The 19,180-nt window shown below is 48.7% G+C and overlaps 1 protein-coding gene across 1 annotated transcript in view; it reads left to right on the top strand.

Moving 5' to 3' along the window:
* Nucleotides 1-17,336, top strand: part of CCDC60 (coiled-coil domain containing 60) — a 102,878-nt gene extending 85,542 nt beyond the window's left edge. The window contains exons 6-14 of the mRNA XM_070400013.1: nt 408-498; nt 3,977-4,208; nt 4,705-4,789; nt 7,797-7,868; nt 10,382-10,444; nt 11,102-11,224; nt 13,155-13,286; nt 15,116-15,305; nt 16,896-17,336. Coding sequence (XP_070256114.1) covers nt 408-498; nt 3,977-4,208; nt 4,705-4,789; nt 7,797-7,868; nt 10,382-10,444; nt 11,102-11,224; nt 13,155-13,286; nt 15,116-15,305; nt 16,896-16,997 — 1,090 coding nt within the window. The 3' untranslated portion in view covers nt 16,998-17,336. The remainder of the gene's footprint in view (nt 1-407; nt 499-3,976; nt 4,209-4,704; nt 4,790-7,796; nt 7,869-10,381; nt 10,445-11,101; nt 11,225-13,154; nt 13,287-15,115; nt 15,306-16,895) is intronic.
* The last annotated feature ends 1,844 nt before the right edge of the window (nt 17,337-19,180 follow it).

The raw sequence follows: 19,180 nt of genomic DNA, 5'->3' as shown, positions 1-19,180 counted from the left end.
AACTGTCCCTCCCACTTCTTCACAAGTACAGGATGGAGGGGGGTGGGGGTAATCACTGAGACCAACCACCATTCATCATCTGTTTACTGCATTTCTTAAAAGGACTCGTAATAAACCGAGACTCGCCCGAGCCGGATTGGCTCACTGGATAGTGTCGGCCTGGGGATTGAAGAGTCCCAGGTTCGATTCCGGTCAAGGGCATGTACCTTGGTTGCAGGCAACGTCCCCAGTAGGGGGTGTGCAGGAGGCAGCTGATCGATGCTTCTCTCTCATCGATGTTTCTAACTCTCTATCCCTCTCCCTTCTTCTCTGTAAAAAATCAATAAAATATATTTTAAAAAAATAAAAAAATAAACCGAGACTCTGGAACTGGAAAACTCACTAAGCTGTTTCTGTTTCTCACTTAGGGACCCAGGTGGAAGCAAGAGCACAATAAAGAAAGTCATTAAAGACAAGTCCATGGTACAGCGGTGGGAGCACTTCCTCACGGCACCCAAGGTAACAGACGGCGAGTGCGACTCTGCCATCTGGTGACCAGCCCCTCCTTGTGCTGGAGGCATTCTCTCCAGTCTTTTCTCTCACTGGGTTCTTCTCTTCTAGCTGGTTCTCTGAGTGAGGGAAAGTCAGAACCACATTCAGTGGTTCTCAACCTTAAATACAGTTCCGTCATGTTGTGACCCAACCATAAGATTATTTTCGTTGCTACTTCATAACTGTAATGTTGCTACTGTTACGAATCGTAATGTAAATATCTAATATGCAGGATGGTCTTAGGCGACCCCTGTGAAAGGGTTATTCGACTGCCAAAGGGGTCACGACCCACAGGTTGAGAACCGCTGCCTAGTAGTCATCTGGAGATTAGAGGAGAAATGACATTTGGCTGGACACCATATCACAGAGAAGGGGAGGGGTGGCCATGGCGCTGCTCAATAGGATGTCACCAGAAGGAAATGGACTCACTCACTCACTCAATAATAGTCAGCTCTCTCTCTATCTCTATCTCTATCTCTAACACACACACACACACACACACACACACACACACACACACAGAAAATAAGTGAATGATTCAACAGACAGGGTTTTCTATAAACCAGAACATGTGTTTATTAAGAGAATATCAAGAGGTCTATTCTTTTCACCAAAAACTATTCTTAACCCCAAAATCTCCCAAACTCATCCACTCAACAAAGCACCAAAATAATAATAATGACAGATGATATTAGGTATGTAAAGGTCATTGAGAGAGCATACAACTACAGGGTTTGCTGAACCTTTCCTTTCACCTGCAAAATGGGTATGATGCTCATCCCTGTCTACTTCCCATTAGTAAAGGATGCCAGGAAGCAATACATACACTCACCTTGAAAATGTTCAAGTGCCGCCCTAACCGGTTTGGCTCAGTGGATAGAGCGTCGGCCTGCGGACTGAAGGGTCCCAGGTTCGATTCCGGTCAAGGGCATGTACCTCGGTTGCAGGCACATATCCAGTAGGAAGTGTACAGGAGGCAGCTGATAGATGTTTCTCTCTCATCGATGTTTCTAACTCTCTATCCCTCTCCCTTCCTCTCTGTAAAAAATCAATAAAATATGTTTCTTAAAAAAATGTTCAAGGGCCGCCCTACCTGGTTTGGCTTAGTGGATAGAGCATCGGCCTGCGGACTGAAGGGTCCCAGGTTGGATTCCGGTCAGGGGCACATGCCAGGTTGTGGGCTTGATCCCCAGTGATGGGGGGGGCATGCAGGAGGCAGCCCATCAATGGTTCTCTCTCATAATTGATGTTTCTATCTCTCTCTCCCTGTCCCTTCCTCTCTGAAATCAATAAACCATATTTTTTTTAAAAAATGTTCAAGTGCCGAGCATTATTGTGGCTATACAACTTTTAGAAGCCACTTTTTAACATCATTGCAATGGACCAGGTTCTGTGCTAAGGAAGCTAGTCTGTCCTCTTAATAATCCCATGAGGCACTATTCTGACCCAGATGGAAGAGGAGAAAATAGGGGCTCAGAGAGGTTAAGTGACTTGCATGAGGTCACACAGCTGGGTAATGGCAGAGCCAGGAGTTAATCCTGGCCTGTTTATTAAGCACTGTTTATGAAACGCTGAGCCTGGGAATGCATATTCTCCGCAGTATCATGATTATAATGGGCCCTCATAAAGAGTCTCGACATTTTCTTGCTCTTTCATCAGGGTGTTCATCGCTCTGAGAAGTCAGAATGCTGGTTTTTATCACAGAAAGTTGCTATGGAGATGGCGTGTGCATCTGTCTCCAGAGTTGCACAGAAAAAGCAGCAGGAGCCACAAACCTTTAACAAATATCCTTCGGGAACATACACAAGGGAAATCGGAGGAGGAGAGAATGAATCACCACACGTGAACTCTCACAAAATTGAATTCCCCAGGGCAAGTCTGTGGGTCAAGCTCTGGGCCACAGCGTGGTCCACTCTGGGGGTGGGGGAGTGCAAAATTAGGAATCAGGAGACCGCGCTCCGCCACCGGGACTCAGTTTGCTGTGTGGCATTGGACACGTCCTTTCATCTCTCCTGACCTCGGTTTCTCCACCTGTCTGATGAGCACTGTGAAAGAGAGGCTCTAGTCAGCTCACACAGCAAGAGATGTTCTTCCATCTGTGTAGAGCTTAATGGTGCTAAGGCAGCGTGCATAAGAGCCTGGCAAACTAAGTAAATAAAAAACAAGGCTGAGGAAAGCACTGCTGGGGGTGAGGTCTATGGCCAACAGGGATCCTCTGGCCCAGCTACAGGAAGAACCTCTGCTCAGCATTAGCTCATTTTGCCACGTGAGAATGGAAGCCGAGGGCTTCTCATTTTTAAGAGACCAACAGCCTCAGTTTTTATATAAAAATCTCCCCAATTTGTAAAATCTTGGGCAGCTAAACATGTTTCCCCATGAGCCATCAGTGCGGAACCCCTACTTCTCAGGCAGTATAAGGAATCCCTGCAGTCCCTACTGAGGTGTGACACAGCAGCTGGTTAACACAGCTCTTTTTTAAATATATATATATTTTATTGATGTTTTTACAGAGAGAAAGGGAGAGGGATAGAGAGTTAGAAACATCGATGAGAGAGAAACATCGATCAGCTGCCTCCTGCACACTCCCCACTGGGGATGTGCCCGCAACCAAGGTACATGCCCTTGACCGGAATTGAACCTGGGACCCTTCAGTCAGCAGGCCGACGCTCTATCCACTGAGCCAAACCGGTTAGGGCTAACACAGCTCTTGAGTGGAATACAAACAACAGAGAGGAAGCATAGGGGTTAAAGTCAATTTAGAGAGAGTCAGCTCAATAAAGGGCAAGGGAGATGCTGAGCCTGCCTGTCACATTCCCCCACTCTCAATTAATCAGGAGTGTCAGCCCTTCACTTTGGATTTCCTGATTGGGATTATTAATTGAATTTTAATTAATGGCAACTTCAGAAGCACAAAATGAAATCCTACCCAAGGAAGATATGAAAAGCTCTTCTCAGATCATCCCAGTCCCTCCTCTTTGTTTCACAGATGAGGAAACTGAGGCAAGGCTGAGTGACTTGCTCAAGGTCCCCCTGAAGTCCCCTGGCTCTGAGCCCAGTGCTCACTGCCTGACCCCAGGCTGCCCCCAGGGCACAACCTGTCTAGTCTTCAAAAATGACGTTGATCTAAAAACACCTGGTTTCTAGAGTTGGGAACTCGCATTGTGCCAGGGGAAACAGCAAGAGGCGTTACCCTTGAGCTTGAACATCCTCTCTCCCAGGGGGGCAGGGAGCAGAGGGGCTTTCTGTCAGGCTAGCAAGCTCTTGGCCAGTGTCAAGACAAAGAGGACACTGTATCACACTCCTACTTTATCCAAGGAGGGAACATGCCCTGACCGGGAATCCAGCCATGACCTCCTGGTTCATGGGTCAACACTCAACCACTGAGTCACACGGGCCAAGCCTTCCTTCCTTTCTAAAACCCCTCTTTCTTCTCTCTCTCCTTCAGATCAAGAAATTCAAAACTCCTACACAGCGCGCCACGAGCCGCAAACCAAGCCGGCGAGGCTCCATACTCAGCCTGTCCCGGGCTAGTGCAGGGTCCTCCCCGCTGAGCAGCATGATCTCCGTGAACCCCGGCTCGGATGAGCCCCCGAGCGTGACCGTCCAGGCAGCAGGCAACAAGGACATCGAGGACACGGAATCGTCCTCCACCAGGCCAGACGAGGACCTCCACATCAGTAAGTCCTGCCTGGGAGCTGACCAATCCACCCTGACGCTTCGCCTTGAAGCCAGATGTCAAGAGCTCCTCCTGTCCACTCCTGCCCTGACTCGATTAAGAGAGACACAGGGGTTCCCTGGTCCTGTTCTATCCCCTGGAACCCTCTGCTTTACTCCAGTGGAGATCAGAAATACACCCTCTAACCTGGGCGACTCTGAGCTATTTCTCCTTGGGAGACAGCCGCTCTCTGTTTACAATGTTAACAATACATTTCATTTAGCCCAGTTTATACAAAACATTATCCTTTAAACCTGTAACCAGAAAGTCGTGTGTAAAGCTCCACACATCACTTAGTTCCCCAACGCTGTGTGCCACCTCTTCTGGACCCGCTCCAATCCCTCTGCAGCTCCCCAGCCCGGAGAAGCAGGGGCGATATTAGGCTGGGGTGGGCCCTGTCCTGCACAGTCCGGTCTCAGGGGAGCCCTCCAGACAGTGAGCGCTCATGTTCCCATCAGATCTGCAGAAGCTCCTGGAGATGGTTCGGGAGGAGGCCCGGAGGACGATCATGATGGATTCCGAGGTGCAAAAAACAGCACCCAGGTATGTTCTCGCGACCCCTGGGCACATAGAGGGCACCAGAGTAAGAACGGTAACATTCCCAGTTCCTGAGCATTTTCTCTGCGACAGCACAGAGCACTGTGCTTTTCTCATGGGTATCATCTCCCTATGTTCTGACATGCACCCTACAAGGCAGGTACTATTATCTTTATTTTACAAATAAGGAAATGCGGCTCAGAGAGGCAACGGAACGTGCTGGAGGTCACCCAGCGGATGAATGTAAGACCACAACTGGAATCCAGATCTTTCTGGTTCCAGAAACCATTCTCTATAAGGTTATTCGTTCATTCTGTTAGTGGATATTTAAGAAAGTGTATGGGCTGTGTGCTAATTACAGAGGGTGGTGTTCTGGCAGGAAAGCTCAGACCTGTGAGAGTAAACAATACGGGTATCTGATCTTGTCTGGAATGGTGATCAGGGAAGGTTCCTCCAAGAATAAACATTAAGCTGAGATTTTTTAATGCAGCATGAAAAGGAGCTAGCAGGCAGAGTTGGGAGTGGCAAGGGAGAACACCTTAGGCAACACATACACATATGCGAACCTGGTCAAGGGACCATGCACCTTCAAAGAACTGAAATGCAGCAAAAAATGGATGGGAAGAGGCATGAGTCTACCTGGGACCCTGGAGGCCACCTCACCGAGTCTCGTGTCTATCCCAGGAGTCACAGGAATCCTTTGAAGTTTCAAAGCCGGCGACCAGCGGCATTGGTTCAGAGGGTCAGACTTGAACCTGAAGAGTCTTCCTTCCAGTGGGAAGCATTGTCCACAGAGCTTCTGGCCTCTGAAAGCCTCGGAGAGCACACGGGCTAGAGCTGAAGTTCCCTTCCCAAGGGTAGATCCCTCCCAATAAGCAAATTACTTGCTGAAAGTAAATGAGGCACCAGAAGAGGTTCATCATCGCCTTCAGCCCACTGAGATGCTGGCTATGACTTACTGGTTATTGTTGTCACCGTAATTACAGTTCACCAAGCACCTTCACCTTTGCTTGCAATGATGAATTTCTCAGCTGCTGCCTCAATTCGCATCAGGGCTTAGAGGCAGCATTGGCTCCCAAGGCCCTGCCTGCCTGATTCCTCAGCATTAAAGAGAGACAACAATGATGACCGTCAGCTCTACAAGGCCCCTCCTCCCTTTGTAAGAACTCCTCGTGTGAACACTGGCTTGGAGTCGACTGCACGGGTGCAAACCCTGAGGCTCTGGAACAAGTCCCTCAGCCTTTCTCCAAACCTCCGTTTCCTCGTCTAATAAAATGAGATCGGGCAGCATCAAAGCATTGGCCTTGGGACCAAACAGACGAAGGTTCATCTCCATCCTCATCATTTCACTGCTGTGTGATGTTGGGCAAGTTGTTTCACCGCTCTGAGCCTGACTCCCATTCCGTAAAATGAGGCTCAATGACAACCTATCCCAAAGGGTTGCAGTAAGAATTCAATGATACCAGCCTGGTAAAGTATTATTATTATTGTTATGGACGTAATGTCTACTCCAATGAGTTGTTTTTATGCATTTCATGAGATATAATGCATTTCACATATTAGCATGTGCCTGGCATACTGCAAGCATGCAACAAGAGGCAGTGGCGGTGGTGGTGGTGGTGATGGCCATGACTTTTATTTCACACACATAGTGTCCCACAGTCCTCGCTGCACCTTGACGAGACACACTTATTAACACCATTACCATCGCTCCGTCTCACAGTCATAGAAGAATGGTGGTGAGTGACTTGCATAAGGTCACCAAAGACAAAACCAGGCAAGAATCTGGTCCGCACAAAACTCATCACGTGGCCTCTGTGTCCGCTTTCATGATAAAATAACCATGGCTGCAGAGCAAGAACCCGCTGAAATGTCCCGTCCTCCTCCTTCCTCCAGGAGGAAAGTCTCCCCATCTCTCCCGAGGCCACAGGCAGTGAGGGCTTCTCCTCACTCTAGAATCAGGATTCCCTCCTCATTTTAGACATCAAATTGGCTTCCATCAAGGTTGACATGGAATCCGGGGGCTCCAACCTACCCAGGCCTCAGCCTCAAGGCCAGAGCGCCCTCTGTCATCTGTCTTTAGTCCATCTGGGCCGTTATCACAGAATGCCATGCACTGAGTGGTTCATAAACAACAGACATTTCTATCTCACAGTCTGGAGGCTGGAAAGCCAAGATCAAGGTGCGGGCAGATCTGGTGTCCTCTAAGGGCCCTTTGCCTCACCGACCGCTGTCCTCTCACTGTGACCTCACATGGCAGAGGGACAAGCTAGCTCCCTAGGGTCTCTTATGAAGGACACTATCCCATTCATGAGGGCCCCACCCTCATGATCTCATCGGCCTTTTCTTAAATTCCTCTAGCTGTGTTTTCCAAAGGTCCCCAAAGATCAGAATCAGCTGGGATGTTTGTGAAAAATGCAAATTTCTGGTCTTCACCCCAGATCCACTGGATCAGAATCTCCAGAGGAAACCGTATTTTTTAAAAATATGTTTTTATTGATTTCAGGGAAAGGTAGAGACAGACAGAAACATCAATGATGAGAGAGAATCATTGATCATCTGCCTCCTGCACTCCCCACACTGAGGATCGAGCCCACAATCCAGGCATGTGCCCTGACCAGGAATCAAACCATGATCTTCTGGTTCATAGGTTGACACTCAACCTGGGCGGAAACCATGTTTTTTAATAAGCACTTCCGGTGGTATTACATCACAGTGTGCTGACAAACTCTCAGGTTTCAAATGTGCTCCCTGCACATACGTATCAGAAGTGAGGGTGCGTGTGGCCGTATGTGCATGTGTGTGGTTTTAAATGCAGCTTCCGGGGGAGGGCCCCACTCCAGGCCTAATATATGCAAATCCCCGGGAGCATGGCCCAGGGATCCGTATTCTCAGCAGTCTCTCCAGGTGACTCCCTGTGCCCAGTAGTCTAAGGAGCCCTCCCACAGACCATGCCCGCCTCAGGAGCACCATAGGTCTGGTACCTCATTAAGAGATTCTTCTTGCTTTGCAGTATCTCGTCAATGTTGAAACAAACCAAGAGCGATTCTGCCTATAAAGACATGCAGATCACCCTCAAATCCAGGTAGGAAGGCCTGGGGCCCACAGCAGGTGGGTCAGGAGGCACCCCTCAGTGACAGGGGCGGTTGTACAGCGGCTCCTCACCAGACCATGGAATGGGGGGCAGGGAGGGTCAGTTTTTTCCTCCTTCACTAGAAATAATCCCGTTAACTCCCTGGCCCGGGTTGAGTACCCAGGCATTTCTCCCCAACAACCGCATACTAAGCAGCCCTGTGGTTCACAGCCTCCAGTACAGTGGGATGGAGTAGGGAGGATGTGTTACAGAGCTAGTCCTTCCCTCTTAATCGGGTGAGTTATAATGGGAGAGGGGAAATCTGCCCCCATCTCATTCATTTATCTCAAGAATATTCATTGAACCCACTCTGGGCCAGGAACTGTGCTAGGTTTTGGGGGGATTCTGCAGCAAATAAGACAACTGCAGTCTGCCCTCATGGATCTCATGGCCTGGACTGTGGTCGCCACTTTTCTGTGCCATAAGCAGTCGTAGGAAGCCTATGGAGCCTTCCAGATGCAAGTGATAAATCACCAAGGTTTACAAAGAAATCTATACTGAGATCGTAGATGGACTATGGTATTACAGCCGCATCTGGGATGTAGTAAATCTGTGAGCTTCTTCAGCAAACGCACCATGTAACAAGGCTGAGCGGCTGCTCTAGGAATGACCGTAATTTTGGATTAGTGTCGAGGGTAAATGATTTTTCAAAACAGCCTCCACAATTGCCATATGATGTGCAAATGCCTGCGATTTCCATTCCTGCGCACGGCTAGTTAAAATAAAGGTGTGACTTTTTTCCATCCGCATTTATGGACTCTTTGAATCCTGTCCATGGTTAAGAGTCACTGGTCCCATTTGATGAATGGGACAGTCATGCATGTATCAAATAACCCCCCAGAGTCAGCCCTGTAATCATGACTGTGGCTGAATGTTGAGCACCAGGGTCTTAACCAGGATGGACTTTGACATTTAAGCTGAGATCAGAACTATACAAGCATGTCAAACTCATTTAACATGCTTGAGCTTGTTATGCTTGAGTGGCTGGGAAAGGTGGGGATGGTGTTCCAAGCAGAGGAAAAGGCATGTGCAAAGGGCCTGAGACAGGGAGCAACTTATAGAGGCATTGAGCGAAGACCAGGATGGCTGAAACTTGGTGAGAGACAAGGGAAAGGAGACCGAGGCAGGCAAAAGGATCTTTTGTTGCTTGTATTTCTGTGTGTTTGTTTATCACAGCTAATCACACTGCTAGAAAAGAAGAATGTCATCTACAAGAGGAAGGTCACAGCCAGCACATTTCCCCAAATAATTCATCTGGAGGGTTGAGGCAGCTGGTGGAATCCAACACAGGGCCTTCTGGGTATTGTTACTGGGGCTCTGCCTTAGCTGAGTGGAGCATTTGCTCCACCACCTGCCAGGCCTAAGACCTCTAGGTCCAGTCCCATGATCCTCTGGGAAAAGCAGAAAAGGCCAGGACCTTTCCTATAGAGAGGGGTCTGGGAGAACGCCAGGCCTGCCTCCTTAAAGGAGTCCCAGAGGTCACAAGGCCAAAAGGAAAGGATTAGTCACATATCAGAGGGATATGAGAAATTCTTGCCCTCTAGAACCACACAGACAGAGCAGTCGAGTCCATTTTTGAGGCGTTTGGAATAAACAAAGGAAGACAGGGTGAGAGAGAAGGTGCTAGATCCTGGAGCTGAAGGCCTAGGTCACCAAAGGAGGACCTGGGAGAAGGCACAGAGGAGGGATGGGCTTGAGGCAAGGGAGCTTCTCCCACTCCCCAGGAGCCCCAGCCAGGCAAAGTCACAGGAAGATGCAGCCACTCAAAGAATTAAATCAGCCCCCACGTAAAAAAGGGGCAAATGGTACAAGGAGTTGACTGGGTACAGATGAGGAAACTGACATTCCGGAGCGAGTTCCTTGCCCACAGACCAGAGCTGGGCTCTGCACCCAGTTCTGTCTGCCTCCAGTCAAGTGAAGAGGATATTCAGCTCAAGGGACCAATTTAGAGGAGAGAATCCTTAAATGAAGAGGCAGTCTCAGGTCAGGAACACCCAGGACAACATGACGAGGAGGACTCAACCATCCCTTCTCCAAGTCTGCCCTCGGCCCCAGGTTAAGAGCTCATGGGTGTAGACGGGAGGACGGAAGGGTCCACAATGAACTTATCCTGCAGTTGGAGACCCATTTTATTCAAAAGAAACTGGGGTCCAGAAAATACATCATCCTGCCACCAGGCAGACAGAAGGTCAACGTGGGACCAGGGGAGTCGGAGCAGACAGAGCCTGCTGGAGACCATGAAACACTGCGGTAGTTGAGTAGGGAGAGAAGAAACAAGGACGCTCCAGGCAGGGTATGGGATGAGCAAAGGCAAAGAGGTGGGGAAAACACACACTGAGTTTTACAGCCTGTGTCGTGACTGGAACCACTCCCTGACCTGAATCCTGGAGGCCAGGGGACCCGAAACGTCCCTTCACGTAAAAAGCAGGCTCCAGGCAACTTGAAAGCATCCCTCTGTGTTTCAGTGACAGGTCCAGCAGTACAAGTGGAGAAACCCACAGCCAACCGATCCAGAAGAAGTCTAAAAGGTAAGCCAGGTGGGCAAGAGGGATTGTGGCGACCACACCCTCCACTTCCCAGGGGAAATAACCCAGTATGGACCAGGCCTCCGGAAGCCATAGACACGGCTGAAGGACCAGGGGCTCCCAGGGCAAGGGGCTCAAAGTTAAGATGCCGAGCAACAACACAAGCAACGGCAACAAATTCGTCCCCTGTGCCAGGCCCTGGGAAAAGCATTCCGTACTCACTATCTTGCTTATTCCTCAAAAGCAATCCTATGAGGTGGCAACATTATCCCATACTACAGAGAAACAGACCGACACCTGGCCAATGAAATGTCCTGCCCAACCCACGCATCTAAGAAGCGTGGCACTGGAGTTTGAACCTGGATCTCCCAGCTCCAAATTCCATCCTGATCTCAAGGTCCTTAACATTTGCTGGGCTCAAGTGGCCAGATGTCTCGCTGTGGGCTCATTTCATGAGGCCGGCACCACCAGCCTCATGCTGTCGGGAAGATCTGTCCTTCCTACATCCACGGTGATGCTGGGGAGGCTCCAGGGCGGGCGGAGAGCCCAGGTGGGTGCATGGAATCCCCACTGCAAAGCACTGTGGGGCCCAGAGAGGCCAGCCTCACGGGTCTGTCTCTTGGCCCTGATCCCCCAAACCTCTCTTGTCTGTGTCCACAGCCGCACCTACCATGACCTCATCCACTGCACGACCAGTGTGTGTACCACGATGCGGGCCAAGTTCTACAATGTAGCCCAGGAGGCCGGCTTCTGTCTGCAGGACAAGATAGAAATCCTCATGAAGTAAGGGCACATGCAGATGCACTCACTCAAAGGACATTCGTCTGACACCTACTATGCGCCCACACGATGCCGTGTGCTGGTGCTGAGGCTACAGCAGGGTACAGGAGGGATGCGTTCTCTGCCCTCAGAGAGCTTATCATCTCTCCTGGGAAATATGGGCAGAAACAAACTAACTGAATTAATAAACATATAGGTACAAATTATAATCATTATTATACAGGAAAAGGACAGGTGCTTTGAGAGGGAGAAACCGTGGGGACTTCATTTAGGTCAGGTAATCCAGGAAGACCTCACTCATGATAAGGAAGAGCTGGTGGGGTGGTGAGAGGATAGATGGACATTCCAGGCAGCAGGAAGGTGCAGACAAAGTCCTGAGGCTGAAAGGGACATAGAAAGTTTGAAGAGGAGAAGCAGCAGGTGACAGCTGCATCATGCACAGCCAGCCATAAATGTCATCATTAAAACTTGGAACTGGATTTTAAGAGCACCAGGAGGCCACTGGAAACTTTTTTATTCTGACAACCCAATAACTGCCTCCCACCCCAGCCTACTCCTTGACTGCCATGACCATTCACTCCAATGAACTTGTCCATTCACCAAAGGTTGCATGATGACCCCTTTGCCCTCTCAGCCTGGATGGACTGGCTGCTCTGGGCCACAGGATTAGAGGAGATTGGTCCCTGCCTTCTGGGAGCCCCATTCTAATGAGGGAGACAGAAAAGTAAACAGGCAATTACCACACAGAGTGATGAGGGCCAACAGGGAAGTGAGCAGGGGGCTAAGGGAACACGGGAAGAGGGTGTCCTTCCTAGCCTGCAACAGCAATCAGCAAGGTTGTCCTGGAGGAAACACTATTTTCAGCTTAATAAAGTCAGGTAGTATTTCCAGGGCACTTACTGTGTAGCAGTCATGGTGTAAGAGCCTTGTGTATATTTATCACTAAGTCCTCACTACAATCCTACGGGGTAGGTACTATTATTAGACCCATTTTATAGATGAGAAAAGTGAGCTCAGAGATGTCTCTTGTCAAAGGTCACCCAGGAGTTAAGCAGTAAAGGTGGCATTCAAACCCAGAGAGACACACAGGAAAAGGAGGAAGGCAGGGAGTTCCAGAGAAAGAACAGCAAAGTTCCAGAGGCTAGAGGGCCCAGTGGGTCAGGAACTACCAGTAGCCAGGTGTGGCTGGGACTTGGTTGTGGTTGCTTACAAGGTCATCAGAGAAAAACAGAGGCCAGATCATAAAAGGCCTTACCAATTCAGCTGTGGAGGTTGAACTTTATCTCAGTCTTTGATCAGGAGCCAAAGCATACAATTCTGGGAGAGAAGAGATGGAAAGGGTAGGGATAAAGCTGGAAAATGTTGTAGGGGCTGAAGAATCCAGAGCCTCAGAGAGCAAGTTACTCAGAGGACTTTATTCTGAGTAAAATGGGAAGCTATCCAAATGCATATAAGGTGAATGGCATGGTTATATTTATAAAGTCTCTTTGGAGAGATAGGACCTATGCACAAAATGATAAGGGCTGTGGATAAGAGAGAAAACAGCATGAGTTAAACGCCCACTGTGTGACTGGCAGGCACCAAGTTCAGCACTTTACACACATTGTATTATGTAATCCTCACCTCTGAGAGCTAGGAACCATTATTATTCTTCATTTACAGATGAGAAAGCTGTGCAAATACAATCAAAAGTAGGCTGATTTTTTTTAAAAAAAAATTACTGATTGTAGCAAGAAAAGAGCATTTCAGGACCTTGGAGAGAGGTGTGTCATCTTGTAGCCAAAGCCAGATAGTAAATTGGATAGTGGCTGGGAGGGTTAAGAACCTCATGCAGAAAAAAGTGTCTGAGTCCGACCTCAAAGGGCAGCGAGGATGGCTGAAGGAGGCAGGGCTCTGACTCTTCTTCCTCTTTCTCACACAACCTGTGATGCAGGCGCCAGGAAGAGAGAGGTCTCCAGAAGTTCCATTCTTTTGTCCTCGTCTCAAATTTTCAAAAGGACATAGCAAAAATGAGACATAAAGTGTCCACGGTAAAAGGCGACGCAGAAGAAATCGCAGACCACTGGTAAATACCCTGAGAGCCAGATAAGACGGTCCTCGAAGGGGGTGAAGGGAGGGCTTCTGTTACAAAATCCCATTTGGTCCCATTAGCTCTCGCCACATGGAGAGGCATCACCCCAAAGCTGCCCTTGGCCAGCACAGGGCCCCCCAAACAGGCTGTCTCCAGAGCAGTCAGGCAAGAACCCTTCAGTTCCCGAAGCACAGACAATCCGACCAGCTCTGTTCTCCACGTTTATCTTCTGTTTGATTCAGACTTGCAAATAGGGACCAACTCACCGGCCCTATGGGAGCGGCAGATGAGGCAAACCAACCTGAAAACTTCCAGAGTCAGAGGTCTTCAGGGCGATCACCATGTTCCCCAAGTAACTTAACCCCTTACAGCTACAGAACCAGGCAGGCATGTCCCAGGAACACTGTGCCCAGGGGTGATACGTATAACAAAAGGCCACAGGAATTGAGTGATGACTGGATGGCGGACACCACCCTGAGCAATGTTCGTACATTATCTATTGTATCCCCCACAAAAATGCTGAGGGGTGCACATCAATCCCCACTGTACGAACAAGGAAGTGTTAGGATTCAAAGCCCTGCCTGACCCCAGTCTCCATGCTCATCTACAGCACAGAATTGGAGTCGGATGGACTGTAATTTTATGAACCTAATCCTGGTAGGGTGAGTAAATCAAGCTCTAAGAGTAAGATGAGAAAGTCTAAAAATGTACCCAGAATCCCTTCCATGATTTTAATAATGTGGAACAGAAGCTTACAAAGAGACATAAATATATATAAATATATATCATAAAATATATAACTGGACGTACGAGGAGCCCAAAATGTATGGTGATCAATTTCTTCTTCAACTTTTTCCACAATGGATACATATATATCAGGGCGGGGGACTTTTAAAAGAGATGCTACCACCGCCCTCTTTTAAAAAGACCCTCTTAAACCCTGATCACACCTGACCCCCCTCGGGGCTAGAATCCACCTTGTTCCCACCATGGATTAGCAAAGGACCCTTGTACTCCACACAGTAGCATCAGAAAGCTTCACAGAGGTCCACTGAAATACACAGAGCTGTGGCCCAGGCTTCTCCACACAGAGACATGGGACATGCACACACTTCCTCCCCTCTTTATCTCCCTCCCATTCCCCCCCCCCTCCCCACACCCCTGCCTTTCCTCCTCCTCCTCCAGCTGGTGTGTGAGAGCCTCCTGCACTCTGGAGACTACCCCACAGATGAGTCCATGTCCTCCCTGGCCCCATTAACTTTCAAAAGTGACACTTCAAAACCTCAGTTACCTTTTCTTTCTTGCCAGCTTTTCTAGAAAAATAATAAATGCATCTCTTTAAAGTATATCCTGCCGTAACCGGTTTGGCTCAGTGAATAGAGCATCGGCCTGCGGACTGAAAGGTCCCAATTTTGATTCCGGTCAAGGGCATGTACCTTGGTTGCGGGCACATCTCCAGTAGGGAGTGTGCAGGAGGCAGCTGATCGATGTTTCTCTCTCATTGATGTTTCAAACTCTCTCCCTTCCTCTCTGTAAAAAAAAAAAAAAAAAAAAAAAAAAAAAAAAAAAAAAAATCAATAAAATATATTTAAAATAAATAAAATAAAATAAAGTATATCCCTAATTTGTTTTTCTAATGAGATGCAAATCGTGCTCCAGCTCTTACTGCCCTTAAAAATTAAAGATGTGCCCGATCTGCAGGCCCCTTACATTTAGGATGGAGGAAAGTCCCCCAGATAAAGACTAATGCTGCCCTGGAGGCATCGAGTGACAGGCAGAGAGAGATGGAGAACCTGAGGTGCCCTCTCTTCTTGAAATCCAAGGTACTTTGATCTTCTGTCCAAACTCCCCGAAGATCTGAAGAATTTCCGCCCCGCCAAAAAGATCCTGGCCAAACTGCAGAAGTTCGGGGAAAACCTGGACCTGAGGATCAGGCCCCACGTCCTCCTGAAAGTGCTACAGGAGCTGAGGACCTGGGAACTGTGCTCCCCAGACGTCGCTGTGGCTATCGAGGTAACTGCCACATACTTTCCCCTCCCCACGCGCCCCCCCCCCCCCCCCCCCCCGGGCCCTCATCCCGCCACCTCTCAACACCCAGGCACCATGTGAGTGCTGGGAACACAACATGAAAGACAGAGATCTCTGCCTTCTGGGAGCTTATCATTAACCGTGGTCGGCAAACTGCGGCTCGCAGGCCACGTGCGGCTCTTTGGCCCCTTGAGTGTGGCTCTTCTACAAAATACCACGTGCGGGCGCACGTACCGTGCAATTGAAACTTCATGGCCCAAGAGCAGAAGTTGGTTTTCGGCCTGGGCAAGTCTATTTTGAAGAAGTACCGTTGATATTTGGCTCTGCTGACTAACGAGTTTGCCAACCACTGATCTAGTAGAAGAGGGGTTGTCACATGACCTTGGTTGTTCAACTCCAGGGACATTATGTTCTTTGTAAATGGTCCGCCCCCCCCCCCCCCCCCGAGAAACTGGAGGCCTTGGAGATACAGAAATAAATGGACAAGGGAATAAAATAACTGGCGATCATAACGAGGAGCCCTCTAGATCTGGCTAAAACTGTGGCCCATGGACCAACAGCATAGACCTCGCCTGGGAGCTTCTTAGCAATGCAGAATCTTAGCCAAACCACATCTGCCAATTCAGAGTCTGCATTTCAATGAGTCCTTGGGTGATTTTTTAAAGTTTGAGGAGCGCTCGTTCAAGGTCAAGGTAGAGGGGACCTATCTTAGCCAGAGCAACTGGGGAAGGTGAGTTTTAAGCCAAGACTTGAATGATGAAAAGACAGCACTAAGAAGAGTAGGGGAACAGACAGGTCAGGCAGAGGGAAGACCACGTGCAAAGACCTCAGCGCAGAACGTGAACTGTTGGAGGAACTTGCAGGCAGTCAGTGGGGGTGAAAGCAAGCAAGCAAGGGGCCCTTCAGGAAAGGCTGCTAGTCCAAAACCAACTCCAGAGCAACTGTCCAACCTCCGCTTGCCAGCTATGGGGTCTACCTTTAACCTGCCAGTTATGGGGCCATCTCTGAATGGGCAAGAGGAGGGGGGATGTGGAGGCTCCCCCCATTCTCCGAGGCGAGTGCATGGCCCCAGCTAGTGAAACTCAGCATGTTCCTCTCCCAGTGAGAACCTCACAGAACTTCCTGGATGTGGGTGTCTTAACCTAGAATCTATTTGAAACTACATTCTGTGTCTTAGCCCTTTCCTGGAAGCAAGCCCACAGCTGTAATCAATTCTCAAAGGGGTTTATGAACCAAAATAAGTTTAAGGGCACATTACTTTTTTTAAAAGATATTAAGGAATAGAAAAGAAAGAAACATGCAGACAGCTGAGTTTTCCTGATCTCCCTAAATTTCTCAGGGTCAACAGAAAAGGCTTAAAATGAGCCTTCGGGCTGAACCAGGACCCTAGAAAGGGGTCTTTTTCTAGAAGGAACACCCAGCACGATGCTGCAGGCACTCCGAATGTCTGCATGGTTGGAGGCACCCTGGACCACCACCCTCAATCACACATATTTCAGTATCTTGGGGGGAGGGGAGGTCAAGGAATCTAGCTTTCAGACCAAATCTGAGGCTGCCGCTGTATTCGCCCTGCAGTTTGTGCGAGAACACATTATCCACATGCCTCATGAGGATTACGTCAACTGGCTGCAGAACCGGGTCAGCATCCCCGTCCGGCCCCAGACTGCCCGGACATAGTGTGGGCCGGGCCGGCCAGCTGTCCCGGTGGAGGAGGCTCATCTACACTGTGCTCCTGCTTCCTGCCTGTTCTGGATGCTCATGACCTAGCAGGGCCACCTGGAGACCAACTTCTGGCAACAGAAAGGGAGCTACTCCCAAGTAGAAACTCCTCTTCCCCTCACACCCCAGTCCAACCTCCCAGTCTCCGTTCCTCACTGGCCTGGCCTGACTCTACCACTCCCTTCTCCAGATTCCTGCACTGCATCCTCAAATTCCAGATAATAAAATTGAGCTGAATGTTTGATGTCTGGCTGGGAAAGAGTTGGAGCTGGAATCTGGGTGTGGTATTCAGATACTAACGAGCTTTTGCTATTCAATGGGCTCCATGCTGGGTGCTATTATGGCCTCATAATATCATTTACAATCATGTTCAGCTGCCTCTGCATTCCCTCCCTACCCCTACTGACCCTCAGCCCTCACTGCACGGGACAAGGAGGTCACAAAAGCTATCTTGCTTTTGGAATCATTCCCAAAGGATCGCTCTAATGGCGGGGCTTCCTGGCACCATATTAACTTCGATTTGCACAGCAATCCGCAGTTTGCAAATTAGATAATACTCCAGCAGCATCATATGCGACGCTCAGAACATCCCTCTGAGGTAGGCTTTGTTATCATCGCCATTTCACAAGTAAGGACACCAAAACCTAAGGTCATCTGCCAACAGTCACATAGGCAGTAAGTGGCAGAGCCAACTCTAAAATGGGTGTCTGTCTGTCTAGCACAGGGGAGATGCTGAAATCACAGGACTTACTCCACCCTCCTGCTTGCCACTTTCCAAGGCTATTTCTCAGAGCTGCGGCACCACCTAGTGGTTTATGTTAGTATTATGCTTCCATCATGTTGGCCTGCAAAATATAACCTTCTACTGAAAAGGCAGGCAGCAAGCATTACCAGCAGCAACAAGACCTACTTTGGTTAGGCAAGGAACATTTATTCAAACAAAGACTCTTCTACTACTAAAGTAGATTAGGGACTAGGGGGAGGCACTACATCACCTCCCAGATCCCAGCCTCAAAGAAGAGCCGCAGGGAGAAATACTTATTTTAGAGGCTTTTGTCTTGGGACTCAAATTGGTCATCTTTTGGTGGAGGTCAGAGCCAGTTATTCAGTCATAATACATTTTTAAAACCATTTAAATCTTCCAAATGGCAAAATTAACTATGCCAACACCTTCCCAAAGATGTAAAATTCTTCTCACCAAAAAATGGGGAGGTTGGAGGACAATGAGCCATCCTAAGGCGCTTCATGAGGCACATTCACATCCAAAGTCCCAAAAGCGAAACAAAGATGGAAAAAAAACAAAACACTGACTATTGGGGCAAACTTTCCACTTGACATGGCCTTGAAGAAGGTGTTCATGGGAACAGGTGTGTGAAGGAGGAGAATGATTCCTGTTAAGTGGAAAACAAGTCCTGAGGTGGCAACTGGGTGAATGGAGTTGAGGGAGGAAAGGGTGCCACTTGGTGGGTGGGAGGTGGGAGGGCAGCTCATGATGGTCATGGAGTGTTTGAGCCAGGTTAGACCTTGTCATCTACTTGAGCTTGAGTATGTGAGAGAGATCACAGGTGTAAAAAGACACCTAGACCCTATCCTCCAGGATTATGCAGAAGGTTTGAACAGTGGTCCTATAGCATGATGGTTAAGAGAAAAGGTTCTGGTGTCAGATTGGGAAAATCCATATCCTAACTGTGCTCTCTCACGAGCTACGTGACTTTGGAAGGTGTCTTCACTTCCACATACCTCATCTTTAAAATGGGTATAACAGCCCTAACCTGTTTGGCTCATTGGATAAAGCGTCAGCCTGTGGACTGAAGGGTCCCAGGTTCAATTCCAGTCAAGGGCATGTACTTTGGTTGTGAGCACATCCCCAGTAGGGGGTGTGCAGGAGGCAGATGATGGATATTTCTCTCTCATCAATGTTTCTAACTATTCCTCTCCCTTCCTCTCTGTAAAAAATCAATAAAATATATTAAAAATAAAATAAAATGGTATAACACCACGGAATCAATGCGAGAGCATGGGTAAAGCATACAACTCCCAATAAGACTCAATACACATCATAACGATGGAGGTGGCGACAGGCAAAGTGGTGCAGATGGAGCACACAGAAAGCCACCCCCCCCCCAACCTGGCAAGTCGAG

This window comes from Myotis yumanensis, unplaced genomic scaffold (assembly GCF_028538775.1).
Source record: "Myotis yumanensis isolate MYYU_CA2020_CCGP unplaced genomic scaffold, mMyoYum1.0.hap1 SCAF_19, whole genome shotgun sequence".
In the NCBI taxonomy this organism is placed as follows: Eukaryota; Metazoa; Chordata; class Mammalia; order Chiroptera; family Vespertilionidae; genus Myotis; species Myotis yumanensis.
Note: the sequence above shows the minus strand (reverse complement) of the source record. Positions and strands in the feature narration are given on the sequence as shown.